The sequence below is a fragment of the Oncorhynchus keta genome, unplaced genomic scaffold (assembly GCF_023373465.1).
Source record: "Oncorhynchus keta strain PuntledgeMale-10-30-2019 unplaced genomic scaffold, Oket_V2 Un_contig_6620_pilon_pilon, whole genome shotgun sequence".
NCBI classification, from domain to species: Eukaryota; Metazoa; Chordata; class Actinopteri; order Salmoniformes; family Salmonidae; genus Oncorhynchus; species Oncorhynchus keta.
In genome coordinates, this window is record NW_026288961.1 from 75,441 (window position 1) to 95,670 (window position 20,230).

At 44.8% G+C, this 20,230-nt stretch overlaps 2 protein-coding genes and 1 long non-coding RNA gene across 32 annotated transcripts in view; all 3 read left to right on the forward strand.

Annotated features, from left to right (window-relative positions):
- Nucleotides 1-20,230, forward strand: part of lmbrd1 (LMBR1 domain containing 1) — a gene marked incomplete at its 5' end in the record, with an annotated part of 117,548 nt that overhangs the window by 63,018 nt on the left and 34,300 nt on the right. Inside the window, 3 exon segments of the mRNA XM_052511287.1 lie at nucleotides 5,319-5,423; nucleotides 6,365-6,514; nucleotides 8,703-8,769. Coding sequence (XP_052367247.1) covers nucleotides 5,319-5,423; nucleotides 6,365-6,514; nucleotides 8,703-8,769 — 322 coding nt within the window.
- On the forward strand, nucleotides 8,827-13,729 carry LOC118383754 (uncharacterized). 30 transcript variants are annotated; one of them, XM_052511264.1, is made up of 6 exons: nucleotides 8,827-9,927; nucleotides 10,392-10,746; nucleotides 10,913-11,026; nucleotides 11,435-11,548; nucleotides 11,606-11,719; nucleotides 11,900-13,729. In XM_052511264.1, the coding sequence occupies exons 1-6, from the start codon at nucleotides 9,530-9,532 to the stop codon at nucleotides 12,107-12,109; spliced, it is 1,305 nt and encodes a 434-aa protein (XP_052367224.1). In that variant the 5' UTR covers nucleotides 8,827-9,529; the 3' UTR covers nucleotides 12,110-13,729. The 30 variants fall into 30 exon arrangements, 26 of the variants coding, with proteins under 26 accessions (XP_052367224.1, XP_052367225.1, XP_052367222.1 ...); XM_052511265.1 differs by having other exon boundaries at nucleotides 10,392-10,575; nucleotides 10,633-10,746; nucleotides 11,435-11,719; XM_052511262.1 differs by lacking the exon at nucleotides 10,913-11,026 and adding an exon at nucleotides 10,800-10,856 and having other exon boundaries at nucleotides 11,435-11,719.
- On the forward strand, nucleotides 18,375-19,045 carry LOC127926023 (uncharacterized). Its single transcript, XR_008123133.1, has 3 exons — nucleotides 18,375-18,402; nucleotides 18,438-18,753; nucleotides 18,824-19,045. It is a non-coding gene; the product is annotated as an uncharacterized LOC127926023 (long non-coding RNA).

Sequence of the window (20,230 nt, forward strand, 5' to 3'; positions counted from 1 at the left end):
GCTGTATTACTCACACTGAGCCCCTACTGTATTACCTCACGCTGAGCAGCACTCCCCCTACTGTATTACCTCACGCTGAGCAGCACTCCCCCTACTGTATTACCTCACACTGAGCAGCACTCCCCCTACTGTATTACCTCACACTGAGCAGCACTCCCCCTACTGTATTACCTCACACTGAGCAGCACTACCCCTACTGTATTACCTCACGCCGAGCAGCACTCCCCCTACTGTATTACCTCACACTGAGCAGCACTCCCCCTACTGTATTACCTCACACTGAGCAGCACTCCCCCTACTGTATTACCTCACGCTGAGCAGCACTCCCCCTACTGTATTACCTCACGCCGAGCAGCACTCCCCCTACTGTATTACCTCACACTGAGCAGCACTCCCCCTACTGTATTACCTCACGCTGAGCAGCACTCCCCCTACTGTATTACCTCACGCTGAGCAGCACTCCCCCTACTGTATTACCTCACACTGAGCAGCACTACCCCTACTGTATTACCTCACACTGAGCAGCACTCCCCCTACTGTATTACCTCACACTGAGCAGCACTACCCCTACTGTATTACCTCACACTGAGCAGCACTCCCCCTACTGTATTACCTCACACTGAGCAGCACTCCCCCTACTGTATTACCTCACACTGAGCAGCACTACCCCTACTGTATTACCTCACACTGAGCAGCACTCCCCCTACTGTATTACCTCACACTGAGCAGCACTCCCCCACTGTATTACCTCATGCTGAGCAGCACTCCCCCTATGCATGGTAAATGTCAATTCTTCGTGGGTAGCTAACAGTACTCGTAGCTAGTTAGCCCTATTGACTTAGGCTTGCGACCTATGCACACTACAGTGGGTATTGTAGGCAGGTAAACATTCCAGAATTAACACGGCATGTATTTCTTAACCTATCAAAATAAGATATTGTAGTCAGGCAACATATGAGATGTGAATAGGAAATGTTACAGTCCAAAGTCTGAGTTTATTTTGCCATTGATTTAAAAAAATAAATGGGGTAATTTTCATGGTGGTTGCGTCCTATTTCTTTGCATACTCTCCGTTGAAGCTTGCATGGATGGATGCTTCAAAATATGTACCAACGGAGTACACATCAGAGAAGTGCCCTCCGTGCTCCGTTTCACATACCTTGATTTGGACTGCTACTCTGACCGTCCCATGCTCTAATTTGCGTGCTCGGAGCCCGGTAGTATACGTTTGGAGAAACACCACTAGACACACATACACATCTCGCATTTCAACACTCTCCATTGTCTTGACTACACCTATGAGGATTAATGGGCCAGGACAGAGTGTTACAGTATAGCAGACTACTACCAGGACAGAGTGTTACAGTATAGTAGACTACTACCAGGACAGAGTGTTACAGACCAGCAGACTACTACCAGGACAGAGTGTTACAGTATATCAGACTACTACCAGGACAGAGTGTTACAGTATAGCAGACTACTACCAGGACAGAGTGTTACAGTATAGTAGACTACTACCAGGACAGAGTGTTACAGACCAGCAGACTACTACCAGGACAGAGTGTTACAGTACAGCAGACTACTACCAGGACAGAGTGTTACAGTATAGCAGACTACTGCCAGGACAGAGTGTTACAGACCAGCAGACTACTACCAGGACAGAGTGTTACAGTATAGCAGACTACTACCAGGACAGAATGTTACAGTATAGCAGACTACTACCAGGACAGAGTGTTACAGTATATCAGACTACTACCAGGACAGAGTGTTACAGTACAGCAGACTACTACCAGGACAGAGTGTTACAGTACAGCAGACTACTACCAGGACAGAGTGTTACAGTACAGCAGACTACTACCAGGACAGAGTGTTACAGACCAGCAGACTACTACCAGGACAGAGTGTTACAGACCAGCAGACAACTACCAGGACATAGTGTTACAGTACAGCAGACTACTACCAGGACAGAGTGTTACAGACCAGCAGACTACTACCAGGACAGAGTGTTACAGACCTGCAGACTACTACCAGGACAGAGTGTTACAGTACAGCAGACAACTACCAGGACAGAGTGTTACAGTACGGCAGACTACTACCAGGACAGAGTGTTACAGTATAGCAGACTACTACCAGGACAGAGTGTTACAGACCAGCAGACTACTACCAGGACAGAGTGTTACAGTACAGCAGACTACTACCAGGACAGAGTGTTACAGTATAGCAGACTACTACCAGGACAGAGTGTTACAGACCAGCAGACAACTACCAGGACATAGTGTTACAGTACAGCAGACTACTACCAGGACAGAGTGTTACAGACCAGCAGACTACTACCAGGACAGAGTGTTACAGTACGGCAGACAACTACCAGGACAGAGTGTTACAGTACGGCAGACTACTACCAGGACAGAGTGTTACAGTACAGCAGACTACTACCAGGACAGAGTGTTACAGTATAGCAGACTACTACCAGGACAGATTGTTACAGACCAGCAGACAACTACCAGGACAGAGTGTTACAGACCAGCAGACTACTACCAGGACAGAGTGTTACAGTATAGCAGACTACTACCAGGACAGAGTGTTACAGTATAGCAGACTACTACCAGGACAGAGTGTTACAGTACAGCAGACTACTACCAGGACAGAGTGTTACAGTATAGCAGACTACTACCAGGACAGAGTGTTACAGACCAGCAGACTACTACCAGGACAGAGTGTTACAGTACAGCAGACTACTACCAGGACAGAGTGTTACAGTATAGCAGACTACTACCAGGACAGATTGTTACAGACCAGCAGACAACTACCAGGACAGAGTGTTACAGTACAGCAGACTACTACCAGGACAGAGTGTTACAGACCAGCAGACTACTACCAGGACAGAGTGTTACAGTACGGCGGACAACTACCAGGACAGAGTGTTACAGACCAGCAGACTACTATCAGGACAGAGTGTTACAGACCAGCAGACTACTACCAGGACAGAGTGTTACAGTACAGCAGACTACTACCAGGACAGAGTGTTACAGACCAGCAGACTACTACCAGGACAGAGTGTTACAGTACGGCAGACTACTACCAGGACAGAGTGTTACAGACCAGCAGACTACTACCAGGACAGAGTGTTACAGACCAGCAGACTACTACCAGGACAGAGTGTTACAGTACAGCAGACTACTACCAGGACAGAGTGTTACAGACCAGCAGACAACTACCAGGACAGAGTGTTACAGTACAGCAGACTACTACCAGGACAGAGTGTTACAGACCAGCAGACTACTACCAGGACAGAGTGTTACAGTACGGCAGACTACTACCAGGACAGAGTGTTACAGACCAGCAGACTACTACCAGGACAGAGTGTTACAGACCAGCAGACTACTACCAGGACAGAGTGTTACAGTACAGCAGACTACTACCAGGACAGAGTGTTACAGTACAGCAGACTACTACCAGGACAGAGTGTTACAGACCAGCAGACTACTACCAGGACAGAGTGTTACAGTACAGCAGACTACTACCAGGACAGAGTGTTACAGACCAGCAGACTACTACCAGGACAGAGTGTTACAGTACAGCAGACTACTACCAGGACAGAGTGTTACAGTACAGCAGACTACTACCAGGACAGAGTGTTACAGACCAGCAGACTACTACCAGGACAGAGTGTTACAGTACAGCAGACTACTACCAGGACAGAGTGTTACAGACCAGCAGACTACTACCAGGACAGAGTGTTACAGTACGGCAGACAACTACCAGGACAGAGTGTTACAGTACGGCAGACTACTACCAGGACAGAGTGTTACAGACCAGCAGACTACTATCAGGACAGAGTGTTACAGACCAGCAGACTACTACCAGGACAGAGTGTTACAGTACAGCAGACTACTACCAGGACAGAGTGTTACAGTACAGCAGACTACTGCCAGGACAGAGTGTTACAGACCAGCAGACTACTACCAGGACAGAGTGTTACAGTACAGCAGACTACTACCAGGACAGAGTGTTACAGACCAGCAGACTACTACCAGGACAGAGTGTTACAGTACAGCAGACTACTACCAGGACAGAGTGTTACAGACCAGCAGACTACTACCAGGACAGAGTGTTACAGACCAGCAGACTACTACCAGGACAGAGTGTTACAGACCAGCAGACTACTACCAGGACAGAGTGTTACAGTACAGCAGACTACTACCAGGACAGAGTGTTACAGTACAGCAGACTACTGCCAGGACAGAGTGTTACAGACCAGCAGACTACTACCAGGACAGAGTGTTACAGTATATCAGACTACTACCAGGACAGAGTGTTACAGTACGGCAGACTACTGCCAGGACAGAGTGTTACAGACCAGCAGACTACTACCAGGACAGAGTGTTACAGTACAGCAGACTACTGCCAGGACAGAGTGTTACAGACCAGCAGACTACTACCAGGACAGAGTGTTACAGTACAGCAGACTACTACCAGGACAGAGTGTTGCAGACTACTACCAGGACAGAGTGTTACAGTATATCAGACTACTACCAGGACAGAGTGTTACAGTATATCAGACTACTACCAGGACAGAGTGTTACAGACCAGCAGGCAACTACCAGGACAGAGTGTTACAGTACAGCAGACTACTACCAGGACAGAGTGTTGCAGACTACTACCAGGACAGAGTGTTACAGTATATCAGACTACTACCAGGACAGAGTGTTGCAGACCAGCAGACTACTACCAGGACAGAGTGTTGCAGACCAGCAGACTACTACCAGGACAGAGTGTTACAGTATATCAGACTACTACCAGGACAGAGTGTTACAGTACAGCAGACAACTACCAGGACAGAGTGTTACAGTACGGCAGACTACTACCAGGACAGAGTGTTACAGACCAGCAGACAACTACCAGGACAGAGTGTTACAGACCAGCAGACTACTACCAGGACAGAGTGTTACAGTACAGCAGACTACTCCCAGGACAGAGTGTTACAGTACAGCAGACTACTACCAGCACAGAATGTTACAGTACAGCAGACTACTACCAGGACAGAGTGTTACAGACCAGCAGACTACTGATGCTAATTGCCCCATCTTAACACAGCTCTCTGTGTGTGTGTGGATATTGGAATGATTCCCTGTTAAAAAGGAATGAGTTGGGAGCTATCACACTGTATCTCTCACGCCCTCTGTCTCTCTCCCTGTCTCTCTCTCTGTCTCTCTCTCTTTCTCTGTGTGTCTCTCTTTCTCTGTGTGTCTGTCTGTCTCTCTCTCTGTCTCTCTCTCTCTCTCTGTGTCTCTAACCTTTGACCTGATGTCTCCCAGGTGTTCCCGTTGGATTATGTCCTGATCACTGTCATCACCATGTACTTTGTGTTCACCTCCATGGCCGGCATCAGGAACTTGGGCATCTGGTTCTTCTGGATACGGGTCAGGACAGCTCCACACACACACCAAGGCGCACACACACATCAAGGCGCGCACACACACACACACACACACACACACACACACACACACACACACACACACACACACACACACACACACACACACACACACACACACACACACACACACACACACACACACACACACACACACACACACACACACACACACACACACACACACACACACACACACACACACACACACACACACACACCACACACACACACACACACACACACACACACACACACACACACACACACACACACACACACACACACACACACACACACACTTGCCCGTTCATAAAGTATTCACAATAATTCACATAATAGAAGATTTGTATCATTATGTCTCATCTCATTGCTACATCTGTGTGTGGTAGATGAACCTGCTTTCGCTGTTTCTCCATGATGATCAAATCAAATGTATTTATATAGCCCTTCGTACATCAGCTGATATCTCAAAGTGCTGTACAGAAACACATCTAACTGACGGTAATCATGAACTGAACTGTGTTGTCTGACAGCAGACCGACTAACCGACTAATCTAACTGAACTGTGTTGTCTGACAGCAGACCGACTAATCTAACTGAACTGTGTTGTCTGACAGCAGACCGACTAATCTAACTGAACTGTGTTGTCTGACAGCAGACCGACTAATCTAACTGAACTGTGTTGTCTGACAGCAGACCGACTAATCTAACTGAACTGTGTTGTCTGACAGCAGACCGACTAATCTAACTGAACTGTGTTGTCTGACAGCAGACCGACTAATCTAACTGAACTGTGTTGTCTGACAGCAGACCGACTAATCTAACTGAACTGTGTTGTCTGACAGCAGACCGACTAATCTAACTGAACTGTGTTGTCTGACAGCAGACCGACTAATCTAACTGAACTGTGTTGTCTGACAGCTGTACAAGATCAGACCCAAGAGAACCCGTCCCCAGGCCCTCCTCTTCCTCTGCATGATTCTACTGCTGATTGTCCTTCACACCAGCTTCATGATCTACAGCCTGGCCCCGCAGTACGTCATGTACGGGAGCCAGAACTATCTGCTGCAGGTGACCCCAGGCTGGGTGTGTGGGGGAGGGCTGGGTGTGTCTGGGGATGGGGTGTGTGTGTGTGGGGGGTCTGGGGAGGGGGGACTGCGGAGGGGTGGGGGTGTGTTTGGGGATCTGGGGTGGGGGTGTCTGGGAAGGGGGTGGGGGTGGGTGTATGTGTGGGGGGGACAATGTTCGGCAGATGGAAAAAAGCTGTCCTTGAAACAATCTTGATATGTTCTGGGGGGGAGGGGTCATATCTTGTGTAAAAAAGCAAGTCATTAATAATGTTAGAACTCTAAGCAAAGATATTTTAATGAGTGTAAATCCACATCACAAACACACACCAATACTGTTCACCCCTATACCCAGCCTCATTCATCATCTCTCTCTCTATCCTTAATACCATTGTCTCCTTCTGATCCATTGGAACAGTGAACCGGGGAATTTATATGTTAAACTCTGCTCTAACATTCTTCCATTTGGGTCTCACTGTCAATTTGGGTGGATTATATCTAACAAACTGAAGGAGTGAGGGTTCCATCCTCCTGAATCCTCCTGAAGGAGTGAGGGTTCCATCCTCCTGAAGGAGTGAGGGTTCCATCCTCCTGAAGGAGTGAGGGTTCCATCCTCCTGAAGGAGTGAGGGTTCCATCCTCCTGAATCCTCCTAAAGGAGTGAGGGTTCCATCCTCCTGAATCCTCCTGAAGGAGTGAGGGTTCCATCCTCCTGAATCCTCCTGAAGGAGTGAGGGTTCCATCCTCCTGAATCCTCCTGAAGGAGTGAGGGTTCCATCCTCCTGAAGGAGTGAGGGTTCCATCCTCCTGAAGGAGTGAGGGTTCCATCCTCCTGAAGGAGTGAGGGTTCCATCCTCCTGAAGGAGTGAGGGTTCCATCCTCCTGAAGGAGTGAGGGTTCCATCCTCCTGAAGGAGTGAGGGTTCCATCCTCCTGAAGGAGTGAGGGTTCCATCTTCCTGAAGGAGTGAGGGTTCCATCCTCCTGAAGGAGTGAGGGTTCCATCCTCCTAAAGGAGTGAGGGTTCCATCCTCCTGAAACCTCCTAAAGGAGTGAGAGTTCCATCCTCCTGAATCCTCCTAAAGGAGTGAGGGTTCCATCCTCCTGAATCCTCCTAAAGGAGTGAGGGTTCCATCCTCCTGAATCCTCCTAAAGGAGTGAGGGTTCCATCCTCCTGAATCCTCCTAAAGGAGTGAGAGTTCCATCCTCCTGAATCCTCCTAAAGGAGTGAGAGTTCCATCCTCCTGAATCCTCCTAAAGGAGTGAGGGTTCCATCCTCCTGAAACCTCCTAAAGGAGTGAGGGTTCCATCCTCCTGAATCCTCCTAAAGGAGTGAGGGTTCCATCCTCCTGAATCCTCCTAAAGGAGTGAGGGTTCCATCCTCCTGAATCCTCCTAAAGGAGTGAGGGTTCCATCCTCCTGAATCCTCCTAAATGAGTTAGGGTTCCAACCTCCTGAATCCTCCTAAAGGAGTGAGGGTTCCATCCTCCTGAATCCTCCTATTGAAGTGAGGGTTCCATCCTCCTGAAACCTCCTAAAGGAGTGAGGGTTCCATCCTCCTGAAACCTCCTAAAGGAGTGAGGGTTCCATCCTCCTGAATCCTCCTAAAGGAGTGAGGGTTCCATCCTCCTGAATCCTCCTAAAGGAGTGAGGGTTCCAACCTCCTGAATCCTCCTAAAGGCTTTGGTTCATGATTGGTTGAAGGATAAACATGTGCTTTTAAATGTAAATGGCAGCACAACAAATTATGATAACGAACAGTTATTGTATTAGCTACATTAGTTGCATTAGTGCATTAGCTGCCTTAGCCTCATTAGCTACATTAACTACATTAGTGCATTAACTACATTAGCTGCCTTAGCCTCATTAGCTACATTAGCCTCATTAGCCACATTAGCTACATTAGCTGCCTTAGCCTCATTAGCCACATTAGCTACATTAGCTGTCTTAGGCTCATTAGCCACATTAGCCTCATTAGCTACCTTAGCTGCCTTAGCTACACACCTTGGTGGAATACAATGATGACCATACATGTTTTATTTTCTGGATTGCAGTTGAGTTGAATGGAAAACTGTGTATGCTTAGTTAGTTTAAGTGCACATCCTTCATATTATAGCAAACAAACAGTACTGGATACTTTTGTTTGCTATCGAGAAGAGAAACATGCCTCTTTTTGTGTGTGTGTGTTTGGTCAGAGCCCGATGCCACCAGGGAATAATACCACTTGGACTACCAAGACCTGCGATGCCGACGCACCTCAAGGTAAGACTGCCACACACACACACACACACGAGGACTATCTCTAGCAGTACAGCGAGATGCTATATTCTTTCCATACGTAGAGCCCTACCAGTCCATCAGAGGAAAGAAGACTCGGGATAAAAAAGGAAGCGTGTAATATATAATAATAATTATTATTATTATATAATTATAAACACATTAGAATATATGATCAATGTTTAATATCTCACAAAAGGACTACATCCCAAATGGCACCCTATTCCCTATTTAGTGCACTACTTTCTACCATGGGCCTTGGTCAAAAGTATTGCACTATAAATAAGGACTGGGGTGGCATTTTGGACACAGACAAAGAGATGGTGGTGTAGAGGCGAGTTATCCTCATGTCCAACAGTGGTACACAAGACCTTCTTTGGTATCATTCATTATTCAACCAGGATGAATTAATGTCAAGGACAAGCATTTACTGATGGATTACATGGCCTCCTAGCCTCCTCAACAGTTACTACGGTGAAGTCAGCCATGCAGACACAAACGGGAATATGCATCATTCCTATTCCAGCGAGCTGGATCACATGCATTTATTCATCCTGCCTAATGCTCGAGGCAGAGCGGGCCTGTCTTAGATAGTGGATGTTTCCCAAATGGCACCCTATTCCTTATGTAGTGCACTACATTAGACAGAGAGCCTTATCAAAAGTAGTGCACTATATAGGGCAGGGGTATTCAACTCTTACCCTATGAGATCCGGAGCCTGCAGGGTTTTCTGTTCTACCTGATAATGAATTGCACCCACCTGGTGGGTCTAAATCAGTCCCTGTGTTTTCCACGTTTGGGAGGAAGTGCTCAGGGACGAAGGTGGCTCAGATGTGGGGATACAGTACTTCAGAGAAGTTGGAGTTGTAAGGTGACTCAGAGGGAGAGATGTGGGGATACAGTACTTCAGAGAAGTTGGAGTTGTAAGGTGACTCAGAGGGAGAGATGTGGGGATACAGTACTTCAGAGAAGTTGGAGTTGTAAGGTGACTCAGAGGGAGAGATGTGGGGATACAGTACTTCAGAGAAGTTGGAGTTGTAAGGTGACTCAGAGGGAGAGATGTGGGGATACAGTACTTCAGAGAAGTTGGAGTTGTAAGGTGACTCAGAGGGAGAGATGTGGGGATACAGTACTTCAGAGAAGGTGGAGTTGTAAGGTGACTCAGAGGGAGAGATGTGGGGATACAGTACTTCAGAGGAGAGATGTTACAGTACTTCAGAGTTGTAAGGTGACTCAGAGGGAGAGATGTGGGGATACAGTACTTCAGAGAAGTTGGAGTTGTAAGGTGACTCAGAGGGAGAGATGTGGGGATACAGTACTTCAGAGAAGTTGGAGTTGTAAGGTGACTCAGAGGGAGAGATGTGGGGATACAGTACTCAGAGAAGTTGGAGTTGTAAGGTGCTCAGAGGGAGAGATGTGGGGATACAGTACTTCAGAGAAGTTGGAGTTGTAAGGTGACTCAGAGGGAGAGATGTGGGGATACAGTACTTCAGAGAAGTTGGAGTTGTAAGGTGACTCAGAGGGAGAGATGTGGGGATACAGTACTTCAGAGAAGTTGGGTTGATGACTCAGAGGGAGAGATGTGGGGATACAGTACTTCAGAGAAGTTGGAGTTGTAAGGTGACTCAGAGGGAGAGATGTGGGGATACAGTACTTCAGAGAAGTTGGAGTTGTAAGGTGACTCAGAGGGAGAGATGTGGGGATACAGTACTTCAGAGAAGTTGGAGTTGTAAGGTGACTCAGAGGGAGAGATGTGGGGATACAGTACTTCAGAGAAGTTGGAGTTGTAAGGTGGCTCAGAGGGAGAGATGTGGGGATACAGTACTTCAGAGAAGTTGGAGTTGTAAGGTGACTCAGAGGGAGAGATGTGGGGATACAGTACTTCAGAGAAGTTGGAGTTGTAAGGTGACTCAGAGGGAGAGATGTGGGGATACAGTACTTCAGAGAAGTTGGAGTTGTAAGGTTCAGAGGAGAGATGTGGGGATACAGTACTTCAGAGAAGTTGGAGTTGTAAGGTGGCTCAGAGGGAGAGATGTGGGGATACAGTACTTCAGAGAAGTTGGAGTTGTAAGGTGACTCAGAGGGAGAGATGTGGGGATACAGTACTTAGAGAAGTTGGAGTTGTAAGGTGACTCAGAGGGAGAGATGTGGGGATACAGTACTTCAGAGAAGTTGGAGTTGTAAGGTGACTCAGAGGGAGAGATGTGGGGATACAGTACTTCAGAGAAGTTGGAGTTGTAAGGTGACTCAGAGGGAGAGATGGGGATACAGTACTGTCAGAGAAGTTGGAGTTGTAAGACTAAATAGTGACATCAGAGGGAGAGATGTGGGGATACAGTACTTCAGAGAAGCTGGAGTTGTAAGGTGGCTCAGAGGGAGAGATGTGGGGATACAGTACTTAGAGAAGTTGGAGTTGTAAGGTGACTCAGAGGGAGAGATGTGGGGATACAGTACTTCAGAGAATTTTGGAGTTGTAAGGTGACTCAGAGGGAGAGATGTGGGGATACATACAGTTGTTTTGTTCTTCAGAGAAAGTTGTAAGGTGGCTCAGAGGGAGAGATGAGGATACAGTACTTAGAGAAGTTGGAGTCAGAGGGAGAGATGTGGGGATACAGTTAACTCAGAGAAGAGATGTGGATACAGTTGTAAGGTGACTCAGAGGGAGAGATGTGGGGATACAGTACTTCAGAGAAGTTGGAGTTGTAAGGTGACTCAGAGGGAGAGATGTGGGGATACAGTACTTCAGAGAAGTTGGAGTTGTAAGGTGGCTCAGAGGGAGAGATGTGGGGATACAGTACTTCAGAGAAGTTGGAGTTGTAAGGTGACTCAGAGGGAGAGATGTGGGGATACAGTACTTCAGAGAAGTTGGAGTTGTAAGGTGACTCAGAGGGAGAGATGTGGGGATACAGTACTTCAGAGAAGTTGGAGTTGTAAGGTGACTCAGAGGGAGAGATGTGGGGATACAGTACTTCAGAGAGGGAGTTGGGGATGTAAGTTGTAAGGTGGCTCAGAGGGAGAGATGTGGGGATACAGTACTTCAGAGAAGTTGGAGTTGTAAGGTGACTCAGAGGGAGAGATGTGGGGATACAGTACTTAGAGAAGTTGGAGTTGTAAGGTGACTCAGAGGGAGAGATGTGGGGATACAGTACTTCAGAGAAGTTGGAGTTGTAAGGTGACTCAGAGGGAGAGATGTGGGGATACAGTACTTCAGAGAAGTTGGAGTTGTAAGGTGACTCAGAGGGAGAGATGTGGGGATACAGTACTTCAGAGAAGTTGGAGTTGTAATGTCTACCGCTGTCAGACGCCTCTTCACCCAAAATCCTAAATGCATGTATAGACCATATCACTGTATTTGTGTATCAGCAGTTGACTGTTTTTAGTCAAGACTAAATAAACCCCCATCAGAGAGGCTGAAAGGAAAGAAGCTCTGAGCTGGTGCAGGTGGCTCACAGGGTGAGAGGTTGGATATAGTGGTCTAGTGGAGTTGAAGTCGTGGCTATCATTAACCCACACTGGGGGGTTGCACCAACTGAAATTCTAATGATTTTAGATTTTGTCAAAATCAACCACCAACAAACATACCGGTCGGCTGTTGTTTTTGTTCTTTTGCGACCTCTGAAATATGAGCTTGTGCATAATGAAAACAACTAATTAGAATGTTAAAAGTCAAAGTCCAAAAGTAAACGAGTAATTAACTACAAAGAGTGTGTGTGTGTGTTTGTGTCATTGAGGTCAATCTAGTGTATCACGTGACAGAGTAATTAGCTAATAGAATAGTGACCAGACTTATGGCTTCAGGAAGTGTTCACTCCCCTTGACTTTTCCCACATTTTGTTGTTACAGCGTGAATTTAAAATGGATTACATTTAGAGTTTGTGTCTTTGGCCTGCACACAATACTCCATAATGTCAAACAACAATTATGTTTTTTTGACATTTCTACAAATGAAAAGCTGAAATGTCTTGAGTCCAGAATGGGTAGGGTAGCCTAGTGGTTAGTGCGTTGGACTAGTAACCGAAAGGTTTCATGTTCAAATCCCCGAGCTGACAAGGTACAAATCTGTCGTTGTGCCCCTGAACAGGCAGTTAACCCACTGTTCCTAGGCCGTTATTGAAAATAAGAATTTGTTCTTAACTGACTTGCCTGGTTAAATAAAGGTTAAAAAAAGAAGGATTCAGTCCCTTTGTTCTGGCAAGCCTACATATGTTAAGGAGTGAAAATGTGCTTCACGTGTCACATAATACACCCAGTCACTCCAAAGATACAGACATCCTTCCTAACTCAGTTGCCTGAGAGGAAGGAAACGGCTCAGGGATTTCACCACTTTAGAACAGTTACTGAGTTTAATGGAGAAACCTGAGGATGGATCAACAACATTGTAGTTATTACTCCACCAATACTAACCTAAATGACAGAGTGAAAAGAAAGAAGCCTGTACAGATTAAAAATGTTACAACACATGCTTCCTGTTTGCAAAAAAGTAAAGTAAAACAGCAAAACATTTTCTCAAGCATGGTGGTGACTGCATCAGGTTATGTGTATGAATCTTTTAGTATAAAACCCCCAAAAAGAATAGAGCTTAGTACAGGCAAAATCCTAGAAGAAAATCTTGTTCAGTCTGCTTTCCACCAGACACTGGAAGACAAATGAACCTTTCAGCTGGACAACAACCTGAAACACAAGGCCAAATATACATTGGAGTTGCTTACCGAGACAACGTTGAGTAGCCTAGTTACAGTTTTGACTTAAATCGGCTTGAAAAACTATGGCAAAACTTGAAAATGGCTCTCCAGCAATGATCAGCAACCAATTTAACAGAGCTTGAAGAATTGTAAAAATAAAAATGTGCAAATATTGCACAATCCAGGTGTGCAAAGCTCTTAGTCTCACAGCTGTAATCTCTCCCAGAAAGACTCGCTGCTGTAATCACAGCCAATGGTGATTCTAACATGTATTGACTCATGTCTGTATTTCATTTTCAATAAATGTGTAAACATTTCTTAAAAACATGTTTTCACTTTGTTCATGATGGGCTATTATGTATAAAATATATATATTTAATACATTTTCAATTCAGGCAGTAATACAACAAAATGTTTAAATCAAAGGGTGTGAATACTTCCTGATGGTGTTACATTACAGATAAGTATTGTATTCTGAGTACGTATTCATATCGTTACATTACAGATAAGTATTGTATTCTGAGTACGTATTCATATCGTAACATTACAGATATGGATTGTATTCTGAGTACGTATTCATATCGTTACATTACAGATAAGTATTGTATTCTGAGTACGTATTCATATCGTAACATTACAGATATGGATTGTATTCTGAGTACGTATTCATATCGTTACATTACAGATAAGTATTGTATTCTGAGTACGTATTCATATCGTTACATTACAGATAAGTATTGTATTCTGAGTACGTATTCATATCGTTACATTACAGATAAGTATTGTATTCTGAGTACGTATTCATATCGCTACATTACGGATTCGTCTATGATTTCTCAAACAACAGACCTTTTACATAATCATGTAATTACTTCATTTGACAGAAGGTTTGCAGTTTTGTAATTTCACAGATTCACAGAAGGCCTATAGAAAGCTTTCATAGGCAGCGAGGAATGTAATGCTTGGATGACTTGGGTTGTCCTTTTGGCCCAAGACATCCAGAGGAGTGCACTCATATGTAGCTCTGGAATTATAATTACACTGAGCTGGGAATATGTAGCTACTGTCAAACGAGCGAGAGGCAGCCAAGCTTTCATAATGTATTGAAGACAGTTCTTCTCTCAGTGAACCAACGAGAGAGAGAGGCAACCAAGCTTTCATAATGTATTGAAGACAGTTCTTCTCTCAGTGAACCAACGAGAGAGAGAGAGGCAACCAAGCTTTCATAATGTATTGAAGACGGTTCTTCTCTCAGTGAACCAACGAGAGAGAGAGAGAGAGAGAGGCAACCAAGCTTTCATAATGTATTGAAGACGGTTCTTCTCTCAGTGAACCAACGAGAGAGAGAGAGGCAACCAAGCTTTCATAATGTATTGAAGACGGTTCTTCTCTCAGTGAACCAACGAGAGAGAGAGAGGCAACCAAGCTTTCATAATGTATTGAAGACAGTTCTTCTCTCAGTGAACCAACGAGAGAGAGAGAGGCAACCAAGCTTTCATAATGTATTGAAGACAGTTCTTCTCTCAGTGAACCAACGAGAGAGAGAGAGGCAACCAAGCTTTCATAATGTATTGAAGACGGTTCTTCTCTCAGTGAACCAACGAGAGAGTGAGGCAACCAAGCTTTCATAATGTATTGAAGATGGTTCTTCTCTCAGCACAAGGAACAGTTGTCATGATTTAAGTGAAGGCTACATAAAGGAGTTGATCAGTCTAATCGGTTGAAGTTTCCTGTTTATTTCAATCACTTCAGCACCGTTACCAACAAATGAAAGGCATCTCTGTTTTACACACCCTCTCGTCAGGATACAGATCGTATATTACATGTCTGAATGTTTGGATGAGTGAGAGAGAGAGAGATTGATTATCTTAAGTATTGGCCACAGAGGCAGCACAGCACATCTCCCTTGTTAGTGAGGAATATAGTATTTGAATCTTGGACCCAGTTTGACTTGTTAGTGAATACAGTATCATGTGTCTCTTGGACCCAGTTTGACTTGTTAGTGAATACAGTATCATGTGACTCTTGGACCCAGTTTGACTTGTTAGTGAATACAGTATCATGTGACTCTTGGACCCAGTTTGACTTGTTAGTGAATACAGTATCATGTGTCTCTTGGACCCAGTTTGACTTGTTAGTGAATACAGTATCATGTGACTCTTGGACCCAGTTTGACTTGTTAGTGAATACAGTATCATGTGACTCTTGGACCCAGTTTGACTTGTTCGTGAATACAGTATAATGTGTCTCTTGGACCCAGTTTGACTTGTTAGTGAATACAGTATCATGTGACTCTTGGACCCAGTTTGACTTGTTAGTGAATACAGTATCATGTGACTCTTGGACCCAGTTTGACTTGTTAGTGAATACAGTATCATGTGTCTCTTGGACCCAGTTTGACTTGTTAGTGAATACAGTATAATGTGTCTCTTGGACCCAGTTTGACTTGTTCGTGAATACAGTATAATGTGTCTCTTGGACCCAGTTTGACTTGTTAGTGAATACAGTATCATGTGTCTCTTGGACCCAGTTTGACTTGTTAGTGAATACAGTATCATGTGACTCTTGGACCCAGTTTGACTTGTTAGTGAATACAGTATAATGTGTCTCTTGGACCCAGTTTGACTTGTTAGTGAATACAGTATAATGTGTCTCTTGGACCCAGTTTGACTTGTTAGTGAATACAGTATAATGTGTCTCTTGGACCCAGTTTGACTTGTTAGTGAATACAGTATCATGTGACTCTTGGACCCAGTTTGACTTGTTAGTGAATACAGTATAATGTGTCTCTTGGACCCAGTTTGACTTGTTAGTGAATACAGTATCATGTGACTCTTGGACCCAGTTTGACTTGTTCGTGAATACAGTATAATGTGACTCTTGGACCCAGTTTGACTTGTTAGTGAATACAGTATCATGTGTCCCAGTTTGACTTGTTAGTGAATACAGTATCATGTGACTCTTGGACCCAGTTTGACTTGTTAGTGAATACAGTATCATGTGACTCTTGGACCCAGTTTGACTTGTTAGTGAATACAGTATCATGTGTCTCTTGGACCCAGTTTGACTTGTTCGTGAATACAGTATCATGTGACTCTTGGACCCAGTTTGACTTGTTAGTGAATACAGTATCATGTGACTCTTGGACCCAGTTTGACTTGTTAGTGAATACAGTATCATGTGACTCTTGGACCCAGTTTGACTTGTTAGTGAATACAGTATCATGTGACTCTTGGACCCAGTTTGACTTGTTAGTGAATACAGTATCATGTGACTCTTGGACCCAGTTTGACTTGTTAGTGAATACAGTATAATGTGACTCTTGGACCCAGTTTGACTTGTTAGTGAATACAGTATAATGTGAATCTTGGACCCAGTTTGACTTGTTAGTGAATACAGTATAATGTGTCTCTTGGACCCAGTTTGACTTGTTAGTGAATACAGTATAATGTGTCTCTTGGACCCAGTTTGACTTGTTAGTGAATACAGTATAATGTGTCTCTTGGACCCAGTTTGACTTGTTAGTGAATACAGTATAATGTGTCTCTTGGACCCAGTTTGACTTGTTAGTGAATACAGTATCATGTGACTCTTGGACCCAGTTTGACTTGTTAGTGAATACAGTATAATGTGTCTCTTGGACCCAGTTTGACTTGTTAGTGAATACAGTATCATGTGACTCTTGGACCCAGTTTGACTTGTTCGTGAATACAGTATAATGTGACTCTTGGACCCAGTTTGACTTGTTAGTGAATACAGTATCATGTGTCCCAGTTTGACTTGTTAGTGAATACAGTATCATGTGACTCTTGGACCCAGTTTGACTTGTTAGTGAATACAGTATCATGTGACTCTTGGACCCAGTTTGACTTGTTAGTGAATACAGTATCATGTGACTCTTGGACCCAGTTTGACTTGTTAGTGAATACAGTATCATGTGTCTCTTGGACCCAGTTTGACTTGTTCGTGAATACAGTATCATGTGACTCTTGGACCCAGTTTGACTTGTTAGTGAATACAGTATCATGTGTCTCTTGGACCCAGTTTGACTTGTTAGTGAATACAGTATCATGTGACTCTTGGACCCAGTTTGACTTGTTAGTGAATACAGTATAATGTGACTCTTGGACCCAGTTTGACTTGTTAGTGAATACAGTATCATGTGACTCTTGGACCCAGTTTGACTTGTTAGTGAATACAGTATCATGTGTCTCTTGGACCCAGTTTGACTTGTTCGTGAATACAGTATCATGTGACTCTTGGACCCAGTTTGACTTGTTAGTGAATACAGTATCATGTGACTCTTGGACCCAGTTTGACTTGTTAGTGAATACAGTATAATGTGACTCTTGGACCCAGTTTGACTTGTTAGTGAATACAGTATAATGTGAATCTTGGACCCAGTTTGACTTGTTAGTGAATACAGTATAATGTGACTCTTGGACCCAGTTTGACTTGTTAGTGAATACAGTATCATGTGACTCTTGGACCCAGTTTGACTTGTTAGTGAATACAGTATCATGTGACTCTTGGACCCAGTTTGACTTGTTAGTGAATACAGTATCATGTGAATCTTGGACCCAGTTTGGGCTTCCTGTCTGTCACAATGAAGCATCAATCTGCTGCACAGAAGTTGCTCTGCGGGGTTACCACAAATCAATCCTTCTCCAGTCGACTTCACAGTTTAAACCGACGCTATTTTTCACCCTCCGCTTGCCAGATATCACAGCCTCACAATCTGTTTGTGTGGGTTTGGCCTTTCCCATCTGTGGGCACACTCTGTAACCATCCCTCCCTCGCCGCCCACCAGCAGTATCTGGATAAAGCTACACACACACACACACACACACACACACACACACACACACACACACACACACACACACACACACACACACACACACACGCACTGTAACAGCAGGTGGCTCTACATCAGGTTATGTACTGTAGCACCTACTGACTCCACATCAGGTTATGTACTGTAGCAGCTACTGACTCCACATCAGGTTATGTACTGTAGCAGCTACTGACTCCACATCAGGTTATGTACTGTAGCAGCTACTGACTCCACATCAGGTTGTGTACTGTAGCAGCTACTGACTCCACATCAGGTTGTGTACTGTAGCAGCTACTGACTCCACATCAGGTTATGTACTGTAGCAGCAGCTGGCTCCACATCAGGTTGTGTACTGTAGCAGCAGCTGGCTTCCACATCAGGTTATGTACTGTAGCAGCTACTGACTCCACATCAGGTTATGTACTGTAGCAGCTACTGACTCCACATCAGGTTATGTACTGTAGCAGCTACTGACTCCACATCAGGTTGTGTACTGTAGCAGCTACTGACTCCACATCAGGTTGTGTACTGTAGCAGCTACTGACTCCACATCAGGTTATGTACTGTAGCAGCTACTGACTCCACATCAGGTTATGTACTGTAGCAGCTACTGACTCCACATCAGGTTATGTACTGTAGCAGCTACTGACTCCACATCAGGTTATGTACTGTAGCAGCTACTGACTCCACATCAGGTTGTGTACTGTAGCAGCTACTGACTCCACATCAGGTTATGTACTGTAGCAGCAACTGACTCCACATCAGGTTATGTACTGTAGCAGCTACTGACTCCACATCAGGTTATGTACTGTAGCAGCTACTGACTCCACATCAGGTTGTGTAATGTAGCAGCTACTGACTCCACATCAGGTTGTGTACTGTAGCAGCTACTGACTCCACATCAGGTTATGTACTGTAGTGCTTCTAACGCTATGGGAGATGTTAGTGCCTCACTAGGAAGCTATAGACATTGGCGCTACTGAAAGCTAGCAAACTGTTGTGTTTATGTATTCAATGTATGTATTTTATGATAATTTTGCACTCTGGCTAAGACGAACACTTTACAGGGGGAGCAGTATTTGTGGCTATATTGAGACATGTTTGCGTGATGTTCTAGAAACATTTTGTAGTGTTTTCACAGTCCAGTAAGCTGTTGAATGACACCTTGGTTGAGACAGGATGTGGGTCCTCAGACATGTTATTTGAGCAACACACGGTAGCGTTCACACAGTATATTAAACTATGGGATGACAACTTGCTCTATCCTGGATTGGGATTTGTGAGGAGGATGTGTGTGAGGACATGTGTGGGATGCTGCAGTATGAGGCGGTGTGTGTGTTTGTATGTGTGAGGTGCTACAGTATAAAACCTTTTTGACTACCTCCAGCTAAATTGGTTGCAGACAGCAAACACTATAAGCCCTGGATGTTGACCAAACCAGTGGAGATGCACAGGGCAGACAGAGGAGATGATTCTCAGGGTTCAGCTCTTAGAAATGGCATAGCTCTTATAAATGGCATAGCTCTTAGCGAAGAAGCATTTGAAAATAGCCAACATTTTAACGGAACATGTCCATCCAACTTGGCTTATGTAACATTTTCAGCTACTACTTCAGGAGGGAATGTGTAGCCTCTAAGTGCATCAGAGCATGATACTTGAAATACAGCTTACAGTTTGAAGCACGTTATTAACCCAAAAGGACTAACAAATGCATTGAAATCATGTGAAAAGCCCACTACACTGGAAAGTGTTTTAGCAGGAGAAATAGTGACGTGTGGATTGAGGGGACAGTGGAAGCCAGTGGCTGAGGGGACAGTGGAAGCCAGTGGCTGAGGGGACAGTGGAATCCAGTGGCTGAGGGGACAGTGGAAGCCAGTGGCTGAGGGGACAGCAGCAGTGGAAGCCAGTGGCTGAGGGGACAGTGGAA

Bases quoted from the DNA above. Each gene is read 5' to 3' on its own strand.
- LOC118383754 (XM_052511261.1), top strand. From the start codon at position 9,530: ATGAATTGCACCCACCTGGTGGGTCTAAATCAGTCCCTGTGTTTTCCA. The intron at 10,747-10,912 runs GTTCAGAGGAGA...TGGAGTTGTAAG, and splicing joins AGAGAAGTTGGAGTTGTAAG to GTGACTCAGAGGGAGAGATG. The intron at 11,027-11,434 runs GTGACTCAGAGG...TACAGTTGTAAG, and splicing joins AGAGAAGTTGGAGTTGTAAG to GTGACTCAGAGGGAGAGATG.